At 39.8% G+C, this 26174-nt stretch overlaps 2 protein-coding genes across 4 annotated transcripts; one reads left to right on the top strand and one right to left on the bottom strand.

Annotated features, from left to right (window-relative positions):
- Nucleotides 1–10188: 10188 nt before the first annotated feature.
- Nucleotides 10189–13152, top strand: LOC128092525 (transcription elongation regulator 1-like). 3 transcript variants are annotated; one of them, XM_052706501.1, is made up of 2 exons: nucleotides 10189–11483; nucleotides 11544–12202. In XM_052706501.1, the coding sequence occupies exon 1, from the start codon at nucleotides 10259–10261 to the stop codon at nucleotides 10697–10699; it is 441 nt and encodes a 146-aa protein (XP_052562461.1). In that variant the 5' UTR covers nucleotides 10189–10258; the 3' UTR covers nucleotides 10700–11483; nucleotides 11544–12202. The 3 variants fall into 3 exon arrangements, with proteins under 3 accessions (XP_052562461.1, XP_052562459.1, XP_052562460.1); XM_052706499.1 differs by having other exon boundaries at nucleotides 10725–11483; nucleotides 11544–13152; XM_052706500.1 differs by having other exon boundaries at nucleotides 10725–11483.
- A 104-nt stretch (nucleotides 13153–13256) lies between these two features.
- Nucleotides 13257–14550, bottom strand: LOC120426998 (uncharacterized). The gene is made up of 2 exons (XM_039591815.2): nucleotides 14335–14550; nucleotides 13257–14270 (listed from the first exon to the last, which is right to left on the bottom strand). The coding sequence occupies exon 2, from the start codon at nucleotides 14262–14264 to the stop codon at nucleotides 13383–13385; it is 882 nt and encodes a 293-aa protein (XP_039447749.1). The 5' UTR covers nucleotides 14265–14270; nucleotides 14335–14550; the 3' UTR covers nucleotides 13257–13382.
- Nucleotides 14551–26174: the final 11624 nt, after the last annotated feature.

Here is a 26174-nt window from a genome sequence, read left to right on the forward strand (position 1 = left end):
ACCCTTTTAAAATGTTAGTCTTGATTTGAAAATTTTGAAAATATTTTTTTTGAAAAGATCGGAAAATTTCACAAATGTTTCATATTTTAACATTGAAAATCGGACCATTAGTTGCTGAGATATCGACATTGAAAAATGGTGGGCTGTTTGGGTGAGACTTAGAAAACATCAATTTTCCAGTTTTTAAACCTTTGCATTGCAATATCTCAGCAACTAAAGGTCGTATCATCAAAGTCCGAAGAAGCAAAATATAGAGAATTTTCTCAGCTTTTAAAAAATATTTTTTTCAAAAGTGGACAAACATGTGCACTAATTTAAAAAAAATGAAAAACTGCAACTATTTTGAAAAAAGTTACATAAAAATGGCTATAACTTGAAAACGGTGCACTTTATCAAAATTTCACTGAAGTACTTTTTGATTGCAAATTCAATTTTACATCAAAAAATGAAGTTGAAAAATTTTTGCGACCAAAATTTCGATTTTTTGAAAAAATCAGTATTGATTAAAAAATTCATAACTCGGTCAATGATTTTTTGCACAACCTGGAAATTTCTGAAAAGTTGGCATTTTCGGTCCTCTAAAACATATAAAAAAAAAAATAAAAACAGTGTTTTTTTGCAAATCAAGTTTTAGTGTTAAAAAGTTAAATAAAAAAATCACCAATTTTTTTTACCGTGTATTATTTTTTTCCAGTGTAGTCCGTATCCATACCTACAACTTTGCCGAAGACACCAAATCGATCAAAAAATTCCTTCAAAAGATACAGATTTTTGAATTTTCATACATCATTTTTGTATGGACAGCTGCCAAATTTGTATGGAAAAGTATATGGACAAACTAATGATGCAAAATGGCTTCTTTGGGCATTCCGAAGGCACCAAAAAAGTTTCAGTCGGATTCAAAAATACAAATATTAAAATTGAAGAAAAAAGACCGATTTCGTAGAGAATTGCTCAGGAGGGAGAAGTCTACCTGGTTCGCCGATCCCGAAGATCGGGCTCTTTTAATCTTCAGGCGTCCGTGTGTTCGGTTGAGTGTCCTTGAGTGTCAGTGTCGTCCTGTGCTGCACTCGCTACGCCTTCCTGGAGGAAGTGCCCGACGGAAGTCAATCCGTTGGACCTCAACGATACACGGGATCTGGTCAATCTAGGCTTGTAAGCGCGGCGGTGCCGTTGCCTACATTTAATCGTCAAAGACCCCTAGACCTCTGGCGCGGAACGCGCCATAATCGCCAAGGAGGTTCCCCTCTCGGCGAGCCCACATCGGTGGATTCCGGGGCTTGCCGATTCGTCAAAGAGGGAAGACGCCTGCCCGCGCGGAAGTCCAGCAACGCTCGCTCGGCATCCGACCGCGGTTCCCAGCCCAGCAACAGCCTACAACCGTTACCGGGCTGCAACGACCCCCCCCCTGGGAGTTCCGGCGGCACAGTCGAGGACGCTCCTGTGACCGGCCTTCGTAGAGGAGTCAGGAGGATCACCTGCAGCAGATTGGTACGTTGGTTCCCGAGTTGCCTTCACACTACACTTCACACACACACACTTTACACAGAAATACACGTTTTATTTGAAAAGTGTGGTTCTTTGATTTTTAATTCCCTATCCGTATCTACCTGAATCCGCTTAGTAGTTCGTGCTGACCCTGAGTGATGAGTAGTCAGTAGCTTTGGTCTACGACTACTTTTGAGTTGATGGTCTTTTGTCCTGGAAAGGACTGAGCTAGCCGTCCTTGATAACTGACCAAAGTCATTAGTTTCAACTCAACAATTGGAATTTCACCTAAGCAAACCCTCACCGACCTGGAAACCTACAGGAAATATGTAACAACTAGAAGACTTCAATACCTGCAGCATTCGCGCGAAACCACCAACAAATTCTACCTGCCGACTACATCGTCGAATTTTTACAAGCATTGACGCCTTCTAACACGGAAGAAGAAATGACACCCTCGCATGAGGCAGTAAGTACTAATCATAATTTAAGTATGTCTCCAAAACTTTCTTTAACGGAACAACAGAATGCGAATGAAATTCTAATTTATTGTCAGAATTTCAATCGCATGAAAAGCCCACACAGTAAAAAATAATGTAAATTTGGAAGCTGTAATTTTGGAAGGTTGAATATTACCTCTTTTATGATGTAATTTTACCTCATTTTAGACTGAAAAAGTGACATTACACCAAAAAAGTGGTAAAATTACACATTTCCAGAGGTAAAATTACACCTTTTTCTGACATAAAAGATGTACCCCTTCCCAGATGTAATATTACCATGATTTTTTTTTCTGTGCAGGCAAAATGAAGGAAATTTCTTTAAACATTCTCTCACATTCTTTCGACATTATTCTTGGAACTGAAACTAACTGGGACGAAAGCGTCCACCCTGAAGAAATTTTTGGAAACAATTATTTTGTATTCCTAGGCAATAGAAATTTAAATCTCAGTCAAAAAAAGTCAGGAGGCGGCGTCCTCTTAGCCATAAATGCCAGACTTAATCCAAAAGAAATTGTAACTGAAAAACATTTTCAATTTGAACAAGTCTGGGCCAAAGCCACTATTGCAGGCCAAGTACACATTTTTGCTTCAGTATACTTTCCGCCGGACCATGCAAATAAACAGTCGTATGAACTATTCTTTAAAACAGTAGAAATCATAACATCAAAAATGGAACCGGAAGTAAAACTTCACATTTATGGCGACTTTAATCAAAGCAAAGTCGAATTTATATCTGACCAAGAAAATGAAGCAATTCTTCTCCCAGTCATTAGGGAAAATGAAACTTTGCATTTTCTCTTTGACAATATTGCAAATTATGGACTTTTCCAAATCAATCATATGTAAAAACCAAAGAAATTCATTTTTAGACCTTTTATTCACTAACAGTATTGAAGACTTTCATGTACAAGAATCTGTAACCCCCCTTTGGAAGAATGAAGTCTTCCATACAGCAATTGAATATTCTATTTATGTCCATAAAAACACTTTGCCCATTGACTGGGAATATGAAGAAGTCCTGGAATACAATAAAACAAACTTTGTAGAAGCCAAACGTAAACTACTTGCAATTGACTGGCAAAATTTATTTAATAATGAAGGAAATGTCGACGAATCAGTAGGAAAATTCTATACGGAAATTAACATTATAACATCTGAAACCGTACCTACTAGAAGAAGACGACGTAATAACACAGGCAATAAATACCCAGTGTGGTTCACTCCACAACTAAGAAATTTAAAAAATAGAAAACAAAAAGCCTACAAACTATACAGAAACAATACAAATGACACAAATCTTCTGAATTATCTGAATATTTCCGACCATTTTTTTTTTGAGCACTCAATTCTGCCAACGAAGAATATAATAGTAAAGTCGAATCTGAGGTCAAATCATGCCCGAAAAATTTCTTTAATTACGTAAAATCCAAATCCAAAAGTAGTAACTTCCCATCGGAAATGCAACTGGACGAAAATGTAGGCAGTAACTCAAAAGAAATTTGCAATCTTTTTTCAAAATTTTTCAAAGAAGTATACACCTCATTTTCCGAAGAAGACCGCGACCGCGACTACTTTTCATATATACCAGAATTTCCAAATGACGTCTCAGTCAATTCTTTGTCAGAAACGGAAGTACGCCAGGCATTGACCTGCATTCCTAAAGAACCTTGCAGAAGAATTGACATTTCCACTGCATCATCTTTTCAACATGTCAATAAATACTGGAAAATTCCCAAAAACATGGAAAAAGTCTTTTTTGGTGCCTATTTTCAAGTCAGGCCCAAAATCAGACATAGGGGAGTTTGGGGTAATATGGACAGTGGGGTAATTTGGACACCCCTTTAAAAATCACGTTTTCTTCGGATATAAAGTGAAAACGGCAATTTAAGTGATAAGGCTAGTACTAGTAATGGCCTAGGAGTATGAATAAACCAAAAAAGTTGGAATAGGTTAAGTAGTTTTGGTATAATATGTAAAAGATTCCAAAGGCCGGTTTGCCCCGCCTTATGTTCTAATATTTGAGGGTTGGGAAATAAGGTTTTGCAGGGGTTATATGGCAATAAAGAAGTCAATTTTTGTTTAAGGGGGTTGCTTGGACGATGCCTGAGATATGTACGTATAAAAATTGTGCATTTTATCCATATTTTTCATCAAAAATTGCAATTTATGATAGAACATGCTATGGGGGTAATTTGGACATGGCTTGTGGGGTAATTTGGACATGCCTGAAAGTCTACCTGTCAGGTAAAAAAAAGTAACTTTCATGGTTGGTTGAGTTTTTAAAGGGATTTGGTTAAATTTATAGAGTGATTTAAAATGAAAAAACACTCAAAAAGGAATGTGGACAATGAGAACTTTCACAAAACCCCTTTTTTAATTTAGATAAATTTATTCCAATATTCGAATTGATGAAAATCTGCCCACCTAATCCAGAATCAATGTTTAAATCATTTCAGAAAGAATGATTAAATTATGTATACTGCACTGAACAATTTGTTATCTTCCTATTGAAATATAGTTGTATCACAAAATCATTATTTAAACCTTTTATGAAATATTGTGAGCAAAACAACACTTCAAAATATAAAGCAATTATAAAACCAGATTATCCTTCAAACATGCTCAAAAAATCAAATGTTAAACTTATTCTTCTAATTACCCCACAAAAGGTGTCCATATTACCCCACAAGGTATGTCCATATTACCCCACAATGTATGTCCATATTACCCCACAAGGCATGTCCAAATTACCCCATAGGGGTGTTCATATTACCCCCACACAAAAATGTGGGGGTAATTTGGACACCTTTTAATTTTTGCGATAAAAATGGGTTTTTCATCAAAATTTATCGAAATGAATGACATTTTTCTATCAAATATGGGTCATTCCATCTGAAGCGGAACAGCATTTGAAAATTACCCTCTCCGATCCTGCTCAAAATTGGCAGGGCTGTTGATACTATCAAAACATGCAAGAATCCCGAATTTCATCCAAATTGGACCACCTCCTCCATTTTTGTACCTCCCCAAAAATTCGACTTTTTGGCGATTTTTGAGCAAAACCCCTATTTTCAAACGGCGATGGCTCAGGAACCACAAATCATAGAAGGTCGGTCTTAGACTCAATTTTGAAGGAAATTGGACGTAGAATCCATTTCCGCGATCAAAATTTTGATTAATTTATTTTGTCTACCTGTATTGCGCAATTGAAAACTTTAAACGGCCGTATCTCAAAACACCCCATGTTATTTTTTTAATTTGACCTTACCATCGTATTCCCCGGCCAAATTTACATAAGAATCACTTATCGACAGAAATGAATATGTTTCGTTCCAGAGATATGGAATTTTAAAGTTTTGAGTTTTTGAGATTACCTACATCAGCTTCATTCGCCGCATCTGCTGGAAGCATACAGGCGGGCTGTTTAATAACTGCTACCTGGTGTTCTGGGAGATGATTAATTTAATTTTTATTTTTATAATTTTACGCAAATATTTTTTCAAATAGCTAATACCTTGATCAATCTTTTTTTGTGTAAGGAATATTTATTGGGTTATTTTGAATGCACCGTTTTTTACGTGTTGCTAACCGTTTTAGAGTACCCCCGAGGCCATGGGTCTAGGGCCTCTGTCATGGGCGGTAGCAAAATAGTGCCATTAAGCAAAACCCCCAAAATCTGATTTATGGATTAAAAGTTTGATCATATTAAATCGATTTTTATATTGTGAGCCAGCTCCATTTGATTGAAAGATGATTTTGGTCAAGGTACATTTAATTAAAAAATCCTTATACGTGTGGACAGCAGCCGTATTGTGTTCCAAGAATCCAAGAATGATAGAAGAAAAAAAAACATTGTTGTTCGGATGGTGTCGAAATCATCGCAACTAAATTTGGGGAATCAGCCGCTTGGCAGCAGATCAAACTTTGTATTTTTCTCAAATTTTTCTAACATTTTTCAGTTTTATACTTTCCAGAAATCCTTTTCCTAGAGTACAACGTATCAACAAATCCTTCACTAGAGTACAACGTATCAACAAATGTTATTCATTTTAATTAATATTTTTACTAATCATGTATCGTGCACTTATTGTTCAGTGTTACTTTCAAGATCAATTGCATGTTACTGCTCGCTCCCTCGTAATCCAATTCTGCCCTTTACTGTGTGTCGTTATTGTTCTGTCCTGTGGGTTAGCACATAAATTCACCTAATTTTTTTTGAGCAGATAAACATTCGCGATTAAACTCGAGTTTCCTACAGTTATGCAGTTAATTTTTGCTCAATGTGATCAAGATTATTTATGACGAATTATTATTTCAATAAATGGCCAGGTAGCAGTTATTGATCAGCCCGCCTGTGTGCTTCCAGCAGATGCGGCGAATGAAGCTGATTTAGGTAATCTCAAAAACTCAAAACTTTATAATTCGATATCTCTGGAACGAAACATATTCATTTCTGTCGATAAGTGATTCTTATGTAAATTTGGCCGGGGAATACGATAAAAACGAAACTATTGGCACTACGCCCCCCGGGGCATGGCCTTCCTCTAACGTGGGATTTCTGCTCCAGCGCCTCTGACGAGACAGGAGAAACCGGGACCGACGTTTTACTTCACCATCCGATAGAAGCTCAGTGGATAAGGCGGGAATCGAACCCGCGTCTCATAGCATCATCGGGATCGACAGCCGAAGCCGCTACCCCTGCGCCACGAGACCCACGCCTAATACGATGGTAAGGTCAAATTAAAAAAATAACATGGGGTGTTTTGAGATACGGCCGCTTAAAGTTTTCAATTGTGCAATACAGGTAGAAAAAATAATAAGTCAAAATTTTGATCACGGAAATGGATTCTACGTCCAATTTCCTTTAAAATTGAGTCTAAGACTGACCTTCTATGATTTGTGGTTCCTGAGCTATCGCCATTTGAAAATAGGGGTTTGCTCAAAAATTGCAAAAAAGTCGATTTTTTGGGGAGGTACAAAAATGGAGGGGGTGGTCCGATTTGGATGAAATTCGGGATTCTTGCATGTTTTGATACTATCAACAGCCCTGCCAAATTTGAGCAGGATCGGAGAGGGTAATTTTCAAATTTGCACTTTTTCGTGCACAGTTGAGATGGAATGACCCATATGGTCTCTATTATCCTCTGGTGTCATCCACATTCCTTTAAAATATCCATACAGCCCGTGGCAGGGCAATTTCCTTAGGGTGTACAAATTACCCCACACTCCCCTACGTAATTATCGCGGAATTGCCCTTTTGTCTTGCATTCCAAAACTTTTCGAATCTATTATAAATGAAAAAATCTTTCAGCAAGTAAAAAACCGCATCACATGTAAACAGAACGGCTTTTTTAAAGGCCGCTCTACTAGCACCAACCTTTTAGAATTTGTAAATTTTACACTGAATGCAATGCATAATCGCAATTTCGTAGAAGCAATTTACACAGACTTTAGTAAGGCATTTGACAGAATCGACATACCATTATTAATCTTCAAACTGCAGAAAATTGGAATTCAACCGAATCTTTTGGAATGGCTTAAGTCATATTTGACTAAGCGCGAACAAATTGTTCGCTTCCAAAATGTACTATCGGAATCAATTCACGTCACCTCTGGGGCTCCGCAAGGATCCCATCTAGGACCTCTTCTTTTCATCTTGTATGTAAACGACATTTCCTTCATTCTTAAAAAAATTAACGTACTTGTATATGCAGACGACATGAAATTGTATATGGAAATAGGAAATGCCAATGACAGTCATGTATTCCAAAACGAAATTAATCTTTTCTACACATGGTGTAGTAAAAGCCTACTCCAATTGAATGTAAAGAAATGTAATTCCATTGCCTTCAGCAGAAAACATGAAACACCAAACAACTAAAAAATGCAAAGTAGTACGTGATCTAGGTGTCATCCTAGACTCACAACTAACTTTTGTAGAACACTATAACACAATAATAAACAAGGCAAAAAGTACATTAGGCTTTATAAAGCGCATTGCATTCAACTTCCAGGACCCGTATACTATTAAATTACTCTATATAACGTATGTCAGGCCACTCTTGGAATACTGTAGTATCTTCTGGAATCCATACTATGCCGTACACCAAGCACGTATTGAATCTGTCCAAAAACAATTCTTACTGTACGCACTACGTAAACTTAACTGGACTGCATTTCCTCTCCCATCGTATGAAGCACGCTGCATGCTCATAAACATACAATCATTACAAGAACGTCGTAAATTTGCCATGCTCTCTTTCATCAACGACATTATTTCTCAACGCATACAGTCAGCAGCATTATTTTCAGAAATACGCAATAGTATTCATGAACCAAGCCGTACTCTTAGACATTCACCACTTTTTAGAATAACTGCATACACGACAAACCGTGCTGTAATACTGGCTTTAGTTATCGACTTTTTATCAGAATAAAATATTAACATTAAGGGTGCACAGCAACCGAAGAAGTTGTTGTCTTCTTATTCCAAATTTGTCAAACTTACGGACCCAATCCTGAAAGAATCTGATTGTCAAAATGGTCAAACTTTATTGTAAATAACTTTGAAGAATGTAATTTACGGGATGAATAAAAAATCATATCGATAGTTCCCGTATTTTTGAAGATACTAAAATGTCTGTAACAGAAATCTGGGTGCAAAAGCGATGGTTGATGCACAGACAAACAGACGTGACTCTCCATACAAATTATTATTGAAATCCATCGTCCTTCATCAAACCACCAAATCACGGCGACGCCAGCGCTGCCTGGTGAGCTGATGCCGAAGCGCAGCCCAAACATACCAATACAAACCCTTCACTGTCATGTGTCATGTCAATGTATGCGTGAGACAATCAAGCCATAACGATTGTAAACATAATCAGCTGATCGAAATAATTTTGTTGTTGCTGATCGTCAGTACCCGATGAAAAACATAAAAAATCAACACCAATGGCCGAAGATGACGGTGGGTCGGTTCCATGGTTGGTTCTGTTTCCAATGGCAGAACTTCATGTGCCAAATCATGCGGCAGCATCATCAACGACGCACCACAACCGCAACTACAGAGGCTAAAAAACTGGTCCTCCCGATGCCTCCAAGTTCTGTCGAAGATTCCTCCTCCACCGAAATCTCGATACCCCTGGTCACGAAAACACCAGTAGTGGCCGCTGGAATAGAAAAAAAATCCAATTCAAATCTACCAGAATTGGTCCCCATGATGGGTGTTTGGAAACATCCGCGGGGAACGTGTCCACGGAGCAGTTAAGTTGCGCCAAACAACAAAAGCAAAAAGTCGCAAAGATTCCAAAAAACGCTACCACAAAATCATACATCGAAACAGAATCAAAGAAACTCAACTGTAGAAGAAGATTGAGTGGCGCCCACGATCGACGCAACATCGCCAAAAGGACGACCAGCAGCAGCAATCTGAGCAGCAGTCCACGAAGGATAAGCATCAGGTTGCTCCGAAGGAGATGACTCCACCATATGATCCGGCTTCCTCCGCAGTATCGGGCGGCTCAGCAGCAGCCTCAACATCGGCGGGCTGTTGAGGAGTCCTCCCGGGTTAATAGTGGGACAAAAGGTATGTCCTCGTTAGTCAGCCGCTCATATGACCCTGACCAAGACTGCCCCAATCTTGTCCAGCAAAGCCTGGATTGTGGATCATCGTTAGAATTCCTGAATTCCATCATAATTGTTTTGTTTTCATTTGCTGCCTCACACGTGCTCACGCTCAACTTAAAAACACACATCACACACACTGAGAAAAGACGGGCGAGCTGTCACGACAGCAGCGCCATCAGCGCCAGGTGAGTGGATGCCGAAACAAAATTGCATTTGAAATAACCGTTTTAGAAGGACGATGGTTCGGCACTCGAGTGTCCCGTCTGTTTGTCTGTGGTTGATGTGTACCGTTAAAAAAAAATAATAATCGTTCTCAATAAAACCAGGCATTAAAAAAAACTACCCCAAAATCCATCAAGTCAAAATATACAAATGTCCCTTTCAGAAAGACTACCTCAATTAAGTAATAATAAAACATCAAATTTATTATAACTCATAATAACCGTAATAACCACAATAACATGCATTCACCTAATTTGCATATTTTATGTAAGCGTGTACTCAACATCCATCACACCAACTTGCAGATACAAATCCTTCATTCCAGTTTGACAGCTCGCCCAGAGCAGACGTGTGTCCTTTGATTGGAGCTTAGCGCGTTTTTGACGGTGTTTTTTTTTTAACTTTCGCCGACGGCCATGGCGGCGGCCGCGACGGCGGAGAGTGAGTGGACGGAGCATAGAACTGAGGATGGAAGGCCGTTCTACTGGAACGCGGCCATGAAGAAAAGTGTGTGGGAGAAACCGGACGGGTTCCAACCCAAAAAGCAGGCGGTGACGGGCATGGAGGTGGAAGACTCCGAAGGAGGAGGAGAGGACGGGGGCGAATTTCGTCCCGTGATCAAGGTTCGGCGCAGGAAGGCTAAGGAGGAGATCAACGTCGGTGATGGCCAGGAAGTGGAGAAACTGCTCAGCAACAACAAGTTCAGCCCGCTTGCGGAGAAGATCAACAACAACAATGCGAACCCAGCAGCAGAAAAAACCACCCCCGTGGTACCAGCACCCGGCAAGTCGGCCAGGGAGAAGAAGCAGCCGCCGCTGGTGGTGAAAGACACGACCCAAGTAACCATCCAGCACTAACGATTAGTAATAAATCTGTAATTAACCAGCACGCTAAAGCAAATCAGTCATATAACAGCACAGTGTTAGCTAATCAGCTCTAAATCGATTTGCATTACCCTCAGCTGATTTATTGCTGATTACCTGCAAAAACTGGAAACACTGCTAGCGATATAGATTTTTGACAAACTGGCAACTTTGTCTCGCTTGTCAAACCGTAAAAATCCAGCAAATCGAGCAAATCTGTCTGTTCAATTCCAGTATTTTCACACTTTTTCGACCATGGAAAACTCTGGTTGCTGGGAAACATTCGTGAAAAGTACCAACTTTAAACGGAAAGTGCAACAATATCTATCGAAGACGCGTTATTCCGAAGACACCCAGGTTCCGGATTCTCCAGAGGAACACGAAGAATCGCTTCAGGAATCTGCATTTATTGAGAACGCCGCCGCCGCAGTCGACGATTTTTTTGTTGAAAACTCCGGCGAAACCATCGACGACGATGCTGAGGAGCCAGCGGACGATGCCGAGGAGCCTGCGGACGATTCCGCCGATTACAGTCCAGATGAATGGTCTGACCAGGAAGATACTATCGAGGACACTGAACCTGAGAGTTTGGAGGTTTTTCTACAACGCTGGAGTCTGGAACACAAAATCACCCACTCTGCCTTGAAGCCCTTACTAGATCGATTGAGTTTGGTAGATCGAACGTTATCAACAGACCCGCGACGATTGCTGGGGACTCCCCGAAAGGAACCTGAATTGATTCAGATTGAGGGTGGCCAGTACTGGCACCATGGATTGGGTAAAACTTGGCATTATTTTTAGTTAAAAACTTTTATTTAATTAAAAAAACATATTTCAGAGCACAGTCTACGGATTGCGTTCAACAAACTATCGAATCCTCGGAACATCTCGATCAACATCAATATTGATGGCCTTCCCATCTTCAAGAACGGGACAGACCAACTTTGGCCAATACTGTTCAACGTCCACGAGGAACCTACCATGAAGCCCATGATAATTGGTGTTTATTGCGGTCGTACGAAACCAAAACTGATCGAACAGTTTTTGGATCAGTTTGTTTCAGAATGTGAATTAATTTTTCAAAATGGAATCGAGATTAACGGACACTTGCTTTCTGTTGAAATTCGAATGTTTATTTGTGACTCTCCGGCGAGATCATTTATCAAAGGTAAGAAAGTAATTCTTAGTATTATATAACTAATTTCTAAACCATACTTTTACAAACAGGTTGTGTCAACTTTAACTCCTTCCACGGGTGCATCAAGTGCACAGCGGTTGGAAAACGCTGCCCGGAACAGAGAACTAATACCTACCCGCTAGCATTAGCCCCGAAGAGGACGGACCAGGGCTACCGTAACAAATGTTACGACGGTCATCACCAAGTGTACAAATACAAAGAAGCTGGCAAGATAAAGCAAACGTACGTGGAGAGCCCTTTGTTGCGCCTTAACATCAACATGATCGAAGACATTATTGTGGGGGATTCGCTGCACCTGCTTCATTTGGGAGGAATGAAGAAATTGCTTTCAATGTATAAAGATGGCAATATGTACCTGCAAAAATGGACACCAATTACGCTGCAGGAACTAAATGAAATTTTAGCTTACACCAAGTTACCAGTAGAAATACACAGACAGATGCGAAGCCTAAACTATTTATGCCACTGGAAAGGGACAGAGTTAGCTTCTTTTCTTAACTATGTTGGAATTGCTATTCTTAAACCGTTTCTTAGTACTGAACACTACGAACACTTTTTGAGCTTGTTTTGTGCAAACACAATATGCTCGTCAGATCACTACAAAGCATTTATTCCAGTCGCTAAAACTCTCTTTGAAAACTATGTAAAGAACTACAAGAAGTTTTTCAAATGTATAACAAGTAACACACACAACTTGATTCACGTCGCAGAAGAGGTAGAAAGGTTTGGACCGTTACCAAAAAATTCGTCTTATCCATTTGAAAATCATTTATACCAGTTGAAAAATATGGTACGGTCTGGTAGGCTACCCCTTAACCAGATAATTAACAGAATTCACGAGAAAGAGTTACTTGCCCAGAAAACAAAACCTTTAATATTTAAGTTCCCGCTAGTTGTAGTTCCATTCAAACATGATTGTACTAAATTTTCGTGCATTGTTATAAGGGATGGATTTACCCTAAAAGCTAATCATTTTGCTGACAAATGGTTTCTTACTAACGATTTTAAGGTTGCATCAATCAACTTTGCTACCAACAACCATTCTGTTTATGGTTCACAATTAAAGTATACTTATAAAGTTTTCGAAAAACCTTTGCCGTCAGATTATATTAACGTGTACTGCACTAAGACAATTGATAAGTTTGAACCAGAAGTGGAGTACAAATTAGAGAATATATTTTGTAAACTAGTTGCTGTAACTGTGAGATCAGAAACTACCTTTGTACCGCTTGTTCATTCATTACCGTGAATGGATCGATTTATTGTCATGAATGAGTTAAAATAAAATGCACTGAATTGAATTGATGAGTTTTATTCCCACAAATAGAACTACTTATAGATTTAATACAACCTGTATTACTTGCAATGGATCTTGACTAGTTTGATCTTATGGTCCGTATAATAATAAAAAAACAACAACTTAAAATTAGTTTTTATGGTTAGTTATAATAAAAGAACAACTTAATTGTTGCCGCCCTACTAAAGGATCTCCTCGTCGAGGATCTCTATCTTCAACGATGGTTCGCTTAAGTCTTGTTGACCAAATGCTTCTTCTTCGTCGTCCGCTTCATCGTCCACTTCGTCGTATCCTTCTTCATCAGCCATTGGGAGCTCCGGTCCTTGCTCCGACGACGTTTCCAGTAATCCATCTGGGAGTTTCCGCTTCCGGGACATGGGTTTTTTGCCGCCCAAATTCTTAGCGCGCTGCTTTGCATTGCGCAAACATTGGTGTAAGAATCCTTTCAATTGATCCATGGAAAATTGTGGGTCAGAATTGAGCACGACTTGTAGGAAAAGATCAATCACTTTCCCAAACACCATGAATGGAATCTTCTTCACATTTCGGCCTCCTCCAGTCCAGGAGCAGCTGATCAAAAACTCGGGATCAAAAAAGCTGTTGACGATTTGATGGCACACGTCTAAACCTTTTCCAACAAATCTATCTTTACCGTGCAAACGCGAAAAATGCCACACAGTCTCCTGCACAAACTTTGGATCCGCGCTTTTGGATTCGAGGGATTTCAATCCTTCAAGAGATTTAACCGGCGCGAATTTCGGTTCTCGATGTTCTGCTTGAGGGGTAATGTGGGCACTTCCGGTTCCAACGCTGCCGAAATATTTTATGAGTTTGTCCACGTTCTCACCGATCGTGTCAATTTTTACGTGGAGCTCAGAAAGCATCCTGGTGTGGGTCTTAATCAATGGTTCCAAACCGGTCACAGCTGTTAGAGTTTTTGACACGATTTCAGCCAATTGTGCCACCGAAATAGGTTCGCCGGAATGGGAAGCAAGATTAGCCTGCTGCTCTCTAATCGTTTTAAAAAGTTCTTCCGGCGTAGGCTCCTTCTTCTTGGCCGACATGATTTTCTGGAAAAATATCAATTCATTTGGTAAATAGTTGAAAATAATGAATGATCTATTTATTACTCACCGTGAAAGTACTAATATCTCCAGCTACTAAGTGAACCCAACCGAGCCCGGATGGATCAAATGAACGAGCGCCTAAAAGGTAATGTAAAGGACGAAGGATCAGGACCGTTACTCAGCAGATAGCAGCAAAAAACTTCAAATTACGAAACGTGACAGCAGCAACACACTGAGCCGCAAGAGTTTGCAGTTAGTGGGAGGGAGAAAGCTAGCTAAAAAAAATGCCTCGAAAATGCGAAACAGACCAGAAAACAGAATTGGCAAAAGAAAGACAGTTTTTTTTTTCGATTGTCGCCTCTCTCACTCTCGCCGCGCTAAATTTTGTGACGTTTGTCAAAAAAATATTTTGACATTTCTACAGGGGTGGATCAACAACAGTAGGGGCCCAGCACTAAATCAGAAACATAAAGTCCAAACTCAGCTGCAAATCGTCTGTAAAAGCGCATTTAATGCAAATGTGAAAACATGTTAGCTTTTGCTCGTAGCTGTAAAAGCGCTTTTCATGCTTAACAACAGCTTGTTTTAGTGCTGGATGGTTACTTGGGGAGCTTCGCCAGCCTTGCGAAGGTGATGTCGTCATGTGATGTCCAGCCGGAACACAAACTGACGCGGTACGGCACCCAAATTACGTGCTTCTCGAGCGACGACTTTGACACGGTGCAAGCCCACCTGATGAAGAACAAGGTGCAGTTCTACACGCACGGAAAGCGCAGTGCAAGACCGCACCGAGTAGTGTTGCGAGGTCTCCCGAACGTGGAACCAGATTACATCAAGGAGCTGCTCAAGACGGAACATCAACTGGACGCCTTGGCAGTACACGCCATCAAGCGGAAGCAACAACTTCCCGCCATCGATGAGACGCCTTTCATCGTGCTCTTCCCCAAGGGACACACCAGTCTCAAGGAGTTGAGAATGAAGGTAAAGAAAGTGGGACCAGTCGTCGTCCGGTGGGTGGCCTACCGGAACAAGGAACCGCACGTGACCCAGTGCAAGAACTGCTTACAGTTCGGTCACGGAACCAGTAACTGCCATCTCAAGCCTAGGTGCAGCAGCTGTGGGGGTGCCCACAGCACAGAGAAGTGCAAAGCAGAAGAAGCCCAAGCCAAGAAGTGTGTCAACTGCTCTGGATCTCACGAGGGTCTGGACCGCAGCTGTCCCAAACGTGCGCAGTTCATACAGTCGAGGCAGCAGGCGTCCACGCCGAAGCCGCCAGCATGGAAGAAGGACAAACAGACTCCGGCAGGAGCCGCGTTCACCGCGGCGGATTTTCCTCCGCTACCTGGAGCGGTGCATCCTCCTCGTCCCGCAGGAAGAAGTCCAGATAATACTGGCGCCGGCGCCGGTGCAACCCCGAAGGAGGATCAAGGCGAACCGAAGCTGTACAGCGAGTCGTAGCTGTGGTCCATTTACCGAGAGTACAGAGTTCGCTTGAGGCAGTGCAAGACACCCGAGGAACAGATTGATGTGATCGCACACTTGCTGACACATGGCACAAGAAAATGATCATCTAAGACGTTTTTTTTTTATTTATTTATTTTTATTTTTTGTACTTCTGATCCTCGGTCCTAACCTGGTCACAGCACCTAAAAGGACCTAATAAAAATAAGATATGAAAAAAAAAAAAAAAACTTGCAGATACTTTTCAGCACGAAAGAGAAGAGAGAGCTTGCAGAAAAGTACGGGAACGGTTTCGCTGCAACTTCTATCTCTCTCATTGTAGAAGTTCTGCCTGAGAGAAAAATTACTTTTGTTGCAGAAAAGTACGGGAACGCTCTGCTGCCAATTTCGTGCAGAATTGCAGAATTCGTCGCTAACATTTCAATAAGCGTCTCAGTCTCACGCAAAGCCTATGAAGCTTTTTGAAATGTTAGCGACGAATTCTGCAGTACGGGAATAGACCTATTGTTTATGTTTTGGTTTTCCGGGCACGGTCCATTGTTCGCTTGTTATTGTTTTGGTTTTAGTGGCACGGAGCCATGCACTCACACTAATGCAAAGCAAGATCGCGAGTACCTATGATATACAGCCTTGCTGTGCCACGAAAACCAAAACAAAAACAAACGAACAATGGACCGTGCCAAGAATACCAAAAAATAAACAAAGTCACCTTCATCGGAGTGACAGAGTCAGATATAGCGATTTTGACAACCACACCACTACATACTAAATCGCGAGTACCTTAGGTAGAAATCCATGGATGGAAGCTGACATTGGTTGCTGACAGCCTTGGCTGGAAACTATAGACAGAATTTAAGTAGTGTCAGACTTTTATAACTTCTTTTAACAACATTTTATTGGGAAAAAGTATCGAAACAACTAAACAAGAAGAAAATGCTAGTAAGTAATACGGTCAACAATTGTGTAACAATGTTGTTTTTGAAAACGAAAACTGGGTGCCTCAATATATTTTTTTTTCATGTCAGAAAACAATTTTCTTAGTTTAAAATTAGTTAGTGCAGCCAATTTGGGTTTAACTTTTAGTTGTCAGATGGTTTGATCATGTTATAAAATGTGAAATAGTGCATATTGCTTTTCTTATGATTGGCAAATAAAAAAATACCATATTTATGTGTATCAACAGTCTGGACCCGATGCCTGATTTTGCTGTTACATTCTTATTGGAATTCCATATAAACTGTAACGGGAATCGCAGGCACCGGGTCCTGACTATTAACTTGCTACATTCTAAAAGATGTGTCGCAGTAGTGGTCACGGCTTCTGTCTGATAAAAGGGTAAAGGTCAGGGTTTCAAACCACAATGCTTTTTCTGACTACTTATCATATATGGGTCATTCCACCTGAAGTGTGCAAGAAAAAATGCAAATTTGAAAATTACCATCTCCGATTCTGCTCAAATTTGGCAGAGCTGTTGAGGCTATCAAAACATGCAAAAATCCCGAATTTCGTTCCAAATCGGACCACCCCCTCCATTTTTGTACCCTCCCAAAAAATCGACTTTTTGACGATTTTTGAGCAAAACCCCACAAATCTTAGACTCAATTTTGATGGAAATTGGACGTAGAATCCATTTCCATGATCAACATTTAGATTAAAATATTGTTTCTACCTGTATTGCGCAATTGAAAACTTTAAATGGCCGTATCTCAAAACAGCCCTATTTATTTCATAAATTTGACCTCACCATCGTATTCCCAGGCCAATTTTACTTAAGAATCACTTATCGACAGAAAGGAATATGTTTCGTTCCAGAGATATCGAATTTTAAAGTTTTGAGATTACCTAAATTAGCTTTATTCGCCGCATCTGCTAGACTCGGGCGCGCTGATCAATAACTGCTACCTGGTTATTTATTGAAATAAGATTTCATCCCAAATTATCATTAGTAAATTAGCCCACAGGACAGAGCAAGAACAACACGCAATACAGGGCAGAATGGAATTCCCGCAGAGCTAGCAGGAAATTGCAATTGATCTTGTAAGTAACACTTAAGAAAAAGTGTACGATACATTATCGTATTAAAAATTATGAATTAATATGAATAAAACTCTTGTGACGCCTGATTAATGAGGAGGATTTCTGGAAAGTATAAAACTGAAAAATGTAAGAAAATCACAAAGATTAATCTGATTTATTACCTGATGAAGATCAAATTCAGTTGTGTTGATTTCGACTCCGTCCGAACAATAATCTTTTTTTGTTTTTCAACCATTTCGAAATCTTGGAAAACGATACAGCTGCTGTCCACATGTATCAGAAGTATATGGATTTGTTTTTGAAATCAAACCCGGGCAGAAAGTTGCATCTTGGAAAAATCTACCCATGTTCGTAAAAACACGAACAAGTCAAGTTCACCCCAGGGTATGGTTAACCCGGGCGGAAAGTGAGTTGGTGGCGATAACTTCGAACTATCTTGGCTTGTTTATTCGCATCTTGCTGTAAACTCCTTGAGTTATGACGACTTTTGAAACCGACTGCGTATCATGGAAAGTATATTCCATGATCATACTGCATTATCTACAGTTGATATTGAACTGTTGGTGGTAGTTTTTTTGAACTTAGCAATATTTTCCAAAATTTTATTTTTTCCAAAATTTTACCCGAACATCATGAAATGATTATTTTGACTTTATTTCAAATTTTGCTGGACTTAGCAAAATTTGTAGTCACTGACAGAATTTTCAATTTCCGACACTTAGAATAATTTTCATATGCTCTCAACATGAGCTGTTTTTTTTAAGTTAAATTTTATTTATGCTGGACTTTGAAGAAAAAGCATTTTTTTTGGGACTTTTTGGGAGTTTGGAAACATGATAAATTATTTTGATGTTTATTTTTGCTTTGAACCAAAATTTCGGAAAAATCATCGAAATTACAAGAAGTTTTCGTCCGATTTTTACAAAAAACATCAGTTTGTTCCTAAAATAATGTCCCTAACAAAACGTCTTAATTGAAATTTTGAAATTCGAAAGTCGGTTTTTAACAAGCTTCCCTGCACCGTGCGGTACACGCGGTTCGCTTGTACCTCGGGTTTGCTTTGCGCCTGCTTTGTTCGGTTTACACCCGTACCCGACTCACACGAACCGAGGGTATTTTGGTTCATCGTACCAGAGCACCACGACACTCTCGGTTCGCCGCGTCGGTTTTGTGTCTGGCACTCACCCATGGCATGAACCCGGTATATGAGCCAAGGTGCTTCACTCGTTACGAGCCGAGGTACGTGCCGTGGTACGCGCTGGCGGTACAAAACGGGTTCAATACCACGACACGTACCACGGCACGCTGGGTTCATGCCATGGGTGAGTGCCAGACACAAAACCGATGGGGCGAGCCGAGAGTGTCGTGGTGCGCTGGTACGATGTACCAAGATACCAATACACAAATGGGTTCAGGCACGTACCGAAGCTAGAAAACCAAACCCGCGGTGTGCGTTGGCACTGACGCATGGGAAGGTTTTTAATAATTATTGATAATACCCCCTACAAAAATCGTTCCGGCACTTAGAAAATTTACGGAATCCGTATCACGACAAGATTTTTGTTAGAATTTATGAGATTTTCTGGACTTGGCAAAATTTTGGCTCATTGAAAGACAAAAACAACCACTTTTTCTTGGCTGGACTTATAAATTGGGATAAAATTTCTAGTATTTCTCCGACAAACTCATGACTTATATTTAAAATTAAACAAACATATTTTCAATGTTAGCGAAACCTATTTTTTTTTTAAATAATTCATGAACCCTGAAGATTTGAAGATTTAATTTCGGAACATATCAATCACGACCAACTAAAAGTAACTGACAAGTGTCAAAGTCAACTTGATTGATATCATTTGATAAATCGAGTAACTAACAATAACGGCTCACGCCCCCTTAAGCACACGCAGCTGGTGCTGGTCCGAGTAGGAAGTGAACAGCAGCACCACCTGTTAGAACACGTTCTTGTCGGTCAGCTTGTCGTCGTACTTGATCTCGATCGCCACCGACTAGTCACAATCCGTGTTTGACATAGAGAAGTGCCCAAAGAAATCGGTCGCCCGAATGCCGGTGGACGTACGCACGAGCATCTCCGTGTCGATCGCGATCAGCCGCAAGTGTTCTTGATCAGGTCGTTCTTCAGCCGCTGCGTGCGATATCGGCTTACGAAAAATAAGGTTGAAGCGAAACAGTACACTCAGGCTTATCTGGTAGAAAATGTACTTGTAGATATCACGTCCGGTCATTCGGGCACCTGTCCGATGGTCGCCAGATCGATGTACGGGTTGCTCATGGTAAACAGATCTACGGAAACGTCCGCAACGACACACTCCTGGCCGAGCTCGTTGTACACTGGCGACTGGGGCGCTGTTGAAGGGGAAGGACTCAATTAAACCAACTATTTCTCCTACAAGATATATCTCCACTCATTCAGCACCGTCTTCCCCTTGTCCGTGCCGAACAGCTTGCGGTTGTCGCGAGCCTTCAGCTTGCCGGGCGCTTGCCGTCACTGCAAAGAAAACAGACGGAATTAAATTTAATGAGATCAACAAATTTCTGGACGAAACCCCGTACAATACCTACCTACTGTTATTGTTGCGGGAAGTATTTTCACAATTTTGGTAACTACCACGACGACACTGGAGAAAACTAGACCACAATTTGGTTATCCTAATATGGCATAACATAATTTTGAAATTTACCACTCTCATTTGGACCTATTTTGACCATTTGTTTTGGAAAATCTTCAACTGTGCGAAACGGTGCTGCCACCTCATGTCGTATTTAAACAGACTAATCGATAACGTTAAGCCAAGATACAAACCTCAATCAAATGTTGACCGAAGATGGCAGTACTGTGACATGATGGTGGTATTGTCCTTTGCAATTATTTTCAAGAAGCAATAAATTTTACTTAAGTCAAGTAACAGTTGGCTTCATAAACAAAACTATCTGGCAACTTGTTGGTTTGAATACAATAGTCAAAATATTATTTTTCATTTTCTACATAAAAATAAACATAAACATTAGTCAGAACAACAGTGGCAATTATTAGATAATCAAAATCATTTAATGTCCGCAAGTAAAATTTTTCGTGCAACGCGCAATACCGCTCTCTCTCTTTTGTCTTTTTCTGCCCCCCGCGCATCGTTTGATGGCCTATCTACAATCACTTAGCATAGAAAATTTCACTTAGCTTAGGAATTTGAATCAATGGAAATGAAGCCGAGCTTCTACAATGGAAAAGTAATCAAATTAGAAACTGACGTATGGTTTGAAAAATTTCAAAATCTACGGTAAGTTGACGTTTCAATATCAAAGGTAAACAAACAACTGCATAGCAACGTATATCAGCCCAGCAAAATTTCTAAGTTGATTGTGGATGACGGCCGTAAGTTGCGTACTTTCCTAAGTAACTACTTTACTTAGATGTTCTAAGCTAAGTGATTGTAGATAGGCCATGAGCCGACGAGTGTGCGAGCGCTCGCACAGGAAAATGTCAAAACAACAATCGCAGCTGGCTTTTTGTTTACGTCGGTCGTCGCCGCGAGCTGTTGCGAACTTCGCGTTCGTCTTTTCTAGGGACCTACATAGGGAAATGAAATGTTCTGGGAGAAATTTCAAACACTCAAAGTCATTCAAATTTAAGGTTGAAAACCTTGTAGTTTTTCTTTGGTGCTGGCACTTTTCTTGTACCGAACAAGCACAAATATAACAAAAACTATCAGATTATTATCAACAACAGTTTTACAATACTTTTGATTGTTATAAGTCTCGTTTTTTTGCCAAAATGATTTTAAATTGATTCCGACCTTGCTCTTACATGACCTTGTTGCTCGATTGGAACCCCGAATTGACAGTTCGATTGGAACCCTGAGAGTGACATTTCGCCTCTCCATATAGGCTCTCTAGTCTTTTCGCGTGTGTGGTGTTTGTTTATTTACAATCGGTGTTGGGCAAAATGAAGAAGGAGTAGTGCAGGTTTGTGAAAAATTTGAATAATCAGGAGGGAAAACCCTCCTGCCCTCCACCACGTCTGATTTAATAGCCTTTTTTCTAATCCAGCAAGTGCGTTCAAAACAAACCTATTTGTTTGATCCTGCCCAAGGCGCTCCCTAGTTTTCGACCCGGAGCAGATCTTCTCGGACGTGGGAATCTACAAGGACACGCAGTTCGTGATATATTTCAAGGTAAGTTTTGCTTGGGGAGTTTCAATTCTGTTTCAATCTCACTAATTGAGAAAAATGTCAGGTATTGTTTACGCTTAGTTTGTTTTGTTTTGATTTTTTTTTCCAAAAACCATTGTGAGTTTGTAGACATAGATTGTTTCCTGATTACGTCAGTATATGTTTACATAAGAAGTGAGCAGGAGCAGCAGGTCTTTGTTTACTCTCACTCACATTGGCATGTTAATGGGCAAATGTGTTTTTAGAGTTCTGCTGATTGAAAAACTCTGGAGCGACAATTGAAAAGTGCGCATAATCATTTTGACAGCTGCAACTATTTTACCAAGGGATTTTATCTAACTTGTCCATTACTCCTTTTTCAGGTATAACATGAAATCATCATCCCTGGCTGTGAGGAATCAGTATCGGACACGGAGTCGGAGTAATAAGCAGCCTGATTCAACGGATTCAACAGCTCTGTCAGGAGTTTGTTGCTTTTGGAGAATGTTCGGTGCAGTTGAGCCTTTGGAAAACTGGAGACGGAAACTCAGTTAAGTACTTTTTAGTTAAGAGGCAGTTTTCGTAAATTTTACTCGATTTCTGAAGCAACAATTGAAAGGAGCGGTACGAGATTGCTCCTAGGGCTTTTCATTTTTTTAATAGGCCGTAAGAGCAATGTCGTACCGGCCCTTTCAAATGCTGCTCCAGATTTGTTATAGATTTTGATGAATCTTTCAGCATTTGTTTGTCTAATCTCATGCCAAATAATATGAGCTCTAGGGGAACTATACCCTTTATCAGCCCATTTCTATTATCGGCCTATTAGCACTTTGATCATGAATTACAGCTTTCATAAAGTGTTCTTGACTGTTCCAGAGTAATAAATAGCTCAAATAAAAGTGAGCAAGCAACTTTCCATTGTAGATACATCTGAAAATGTTGATTTAATAGCGTTAGACGGCAAAAGTGATGATAATTTGTCGAACGGCTTAGAGTGATTATAATGGGTATATTTCCCCTATATGACAAAGGAAATTAGGGTAAAATTAGCATTGAAGCAGCGAAAAACATTGTAAATATTAAAATAGCTCACATTTTCGTAAAACTTTATGAATTTCCATTGTTTTTGTTGCATTTGAAATGCATTTGAAGCACATTAACCCGTAGACCAAGGTGGTAAATTTTTGGCTTAAATTATGACATAATCGGGATCTTTGGGAAACTTCCACGTTCACGTTGATTATGAAAAAAAAAAATTGTTATGAATTAAACTATTTTTTACCAATTTGACGAATTAGGAGGGGAAACGGGAGTTCGCGTACTTATTACCTCTAAAACAAACCGAGCTAAATCTACAAGAACTGCCTCTTAATAAAAATATAAAAAATATATTTAAACCTTTCCAAACATTCCAGATCGTCCAAATTTTCATCAAAGGCACGTACGGCAGCAGCACCATCAAAGAAATTACGCACACTGCGTGCTGATTTTTTTCTCGGTTGTGATGAATATCACCAGAAAAAACAGATAAGTCAGATAAGTGCTAAATTTTTTAATTGAAAGATTTAGACACTTTGTGATAATTTTCTATATTTTAGGTTAAAACTCAACGTGGATCAAAAACAACAAAAAAAAGCAGCTAAAGATGGGGAAAAAGAAAGACGTTTGCATCAGTAAATCCAAAGTATTCTGAGTGGACAATGACGATGGACAAGGTAAGTCAGACCAGATTAAACCTTCAGAGAATGTACCTCAAAACACTGTTTTACGCTCCTCCGGGTCCGGGTACCACCCAATTTACATATAAATGCTCAAATATCGCTCCCCGTATCAGGCTACATCCCACCTCCTCCGTCTCCCCTCAAGAGCTTAAAGGGGCTTTCAACGTTTTTTCCACAATTTTTTAATGAGTTTTTAAAGTAAAGTAAAGTTTGTGGGAACCCAGCCAAATTTTTAAAACAAGATACTTCTTTTCATTTTTGGCTCAATGGAGAAAGCTTAGATAATATTTCATTTTTGCTAAATCCCTAAAAAACTTTAATGAACTTAACAACCTCATTTTACCCTAAGCTGTACCGTCAACTGGGGAATCGGAGCACATGGGGCGAATTGGGACAGCTGATTTAACCATGTAGGAGCACAATATTTTTATTTTTCTGGTTGGTTTCGGTTAGAATAGACTCAGACCAACAAAATGTGTACATCAATTTCCATATTTTAATTCAGACTGTAGTCCCGATTCGCCCTAATGATGGTATCGTGCTTTGAAAATTTGCAAAATTTCGCTAAATAGTTGAAAGTTGAATTTGAAAGTTTTTCAACTTTCAAAGATCTTGTTTTGATGTAAGAGCGAATTTTCCTGAAATATTACCCAGATATGTGAAGAGGGAGGGGGGGGGGTCTGAATAGCGGCGGGGTGCATTAAAAACCACTAAAAATATTTTTAGGTCCAAAATCTAAATTACGATCATGACATGATTTATTTGGGATTATTGCTGTTTTCCACTGCGAACATCAGTTGATGTGGAATTGTTGGTCAAATTAACTCAATGTGATTTTTCGCAGATACGTCTCGAACAATTTATGTTCGTGGCCATGTTCGGTTATCTCTTAACCATACCCTGGGGTGAACTTGACTTGTTCGTGTTTTTACGAACATGGGTAGATTTTTCCAAGATGCAACTTTCTGCCCCCCGGGCAGAAAGTCGCATCATGGGACGAATAAAAAAATAACTTGAGTTGTTTTTGATATCATGGCATGTTTGATATTTGTTCCAAAAACTCTTAAAATGCGCGCCGAAATCTATGTTCCTTTCTATGTTTGTAGACCTTTTATCATCAGTTGATAAACTTTCATTTTCTCATGATATTACCGGACTTAGAAAAAAATCGAAAGCCGAATTATTCTGGGACTTAGAAAAAAAATTGACCTCTTTATCATGAGATGATATAATTTTGTTTAATCATGTTTTTGCTGGACTTAGAAAAATTTCGAAAGCCAAATTATTTTGGGACTTAGAAAAAATTTCGAAATCTTTATCATGCGATGATATTATTTTGTTTTATCTTGATTTTGCTGGACTTAGCAGAATTTCGAAAGCCAAATTATTTTGGGACTTAGAAAAAATCTCGACCTCTTTATCATGAGATGATATTTTCTAGTTTTATCTTGTTTTTGTTGGACTTAGCAAAATTTTCACTCCTCGACAAAATTTCACTTTTCCGACACTTAGAATATTTTTGAAAACCCTGGATTATGAGATGATTTATAAAATTAAATTTTTTTCAAGCGGGACTTACCTAAAATGGCAGTTTTGTTAATGGACATTTTTATTGAATTTTTTTTCACTTTAATTTACTTCAAATACACTAGTTAAACTAATCACATTAAAAAGTATTTTACCGCATATAAAATTTCATCGCAAAGCGCAAAAATGAGCCCACGCGCTCGCTCTCTCTCTCTCTTCTCTCTTCTTTCGTTCACTGCTCGCACGCAACGCGCGCGACCTGTCTTGACAGGAATCGGCAATCGGCAGACAGACAGCTTTTGCGTTCGTGGCGGGCTGGTTTGTTTACGTTTTCGCGCAGTAGTTTTCCGCGGATGAATTATAGTCCGCGAATCGCCGCGGGTTGTGAGTACGTTCTGTGGCCGAGGTAGTGTGTGTTCGTTCGTTCCGTGGTGTTCGAGACCGTGATATGTTGTGGTTAAGTGATTGTTTGTGTTTTTGTGGCTGGGGGGCGAAGAAAAAGTTTCGCTCCGTGTTGACGGGTGCAAGGAAAGTTTCGGCCAAGCCGCTGCCCCAGAAAAGTAATCCTCTTGCTCAAGATGCTGCTGTGGATTAACGAGGAAAGGATTTTGGCGGATTCGCCAGGACAAGGACAAGGGTTTGTTTACGTTTTTGGTGCAGTAGTTTTCCACTGATTAACAACAGCCTGCGAATCGCCGCGGGTTGTAAGTGCGTATTTTGGCCGTGGGAATGTGCGTTCGTTGGTGTCGTTTTATGTGAGAGTTGCGAAATGTTTGTGGAAAAAAAAATTACGTTAGCGAAATCCTCCTGCCTACATGCCGCTTTTCATCGTTCCTCCTCCTCCTCCTTCCGGTGATGTTAAGACGTGGATCAACGCCGGAATGATTTTGGCGATTTTGACAGTTTTCGGTGGAGGAAAACAGCAGTGTCGATTTGTTTTGGTTTTTGTCGTCGCGTCATCAGAATCGCGATTTGTGGGGAAACCGTATTTGATC

This window comes from Culex pipiens, chromosome 1 (assembly GCF_016801865.2).
Source record: "Culex pipiens pallens isolate TS chromosome 1, TS_CPP_V2, whole genome shotgun sequence".
Taxonomy (NCBI): Eukaryota; Metazoa; Arthropoda; class Insecta; order Diptera; family Culicidae; genus Culex; species Culex pipiens.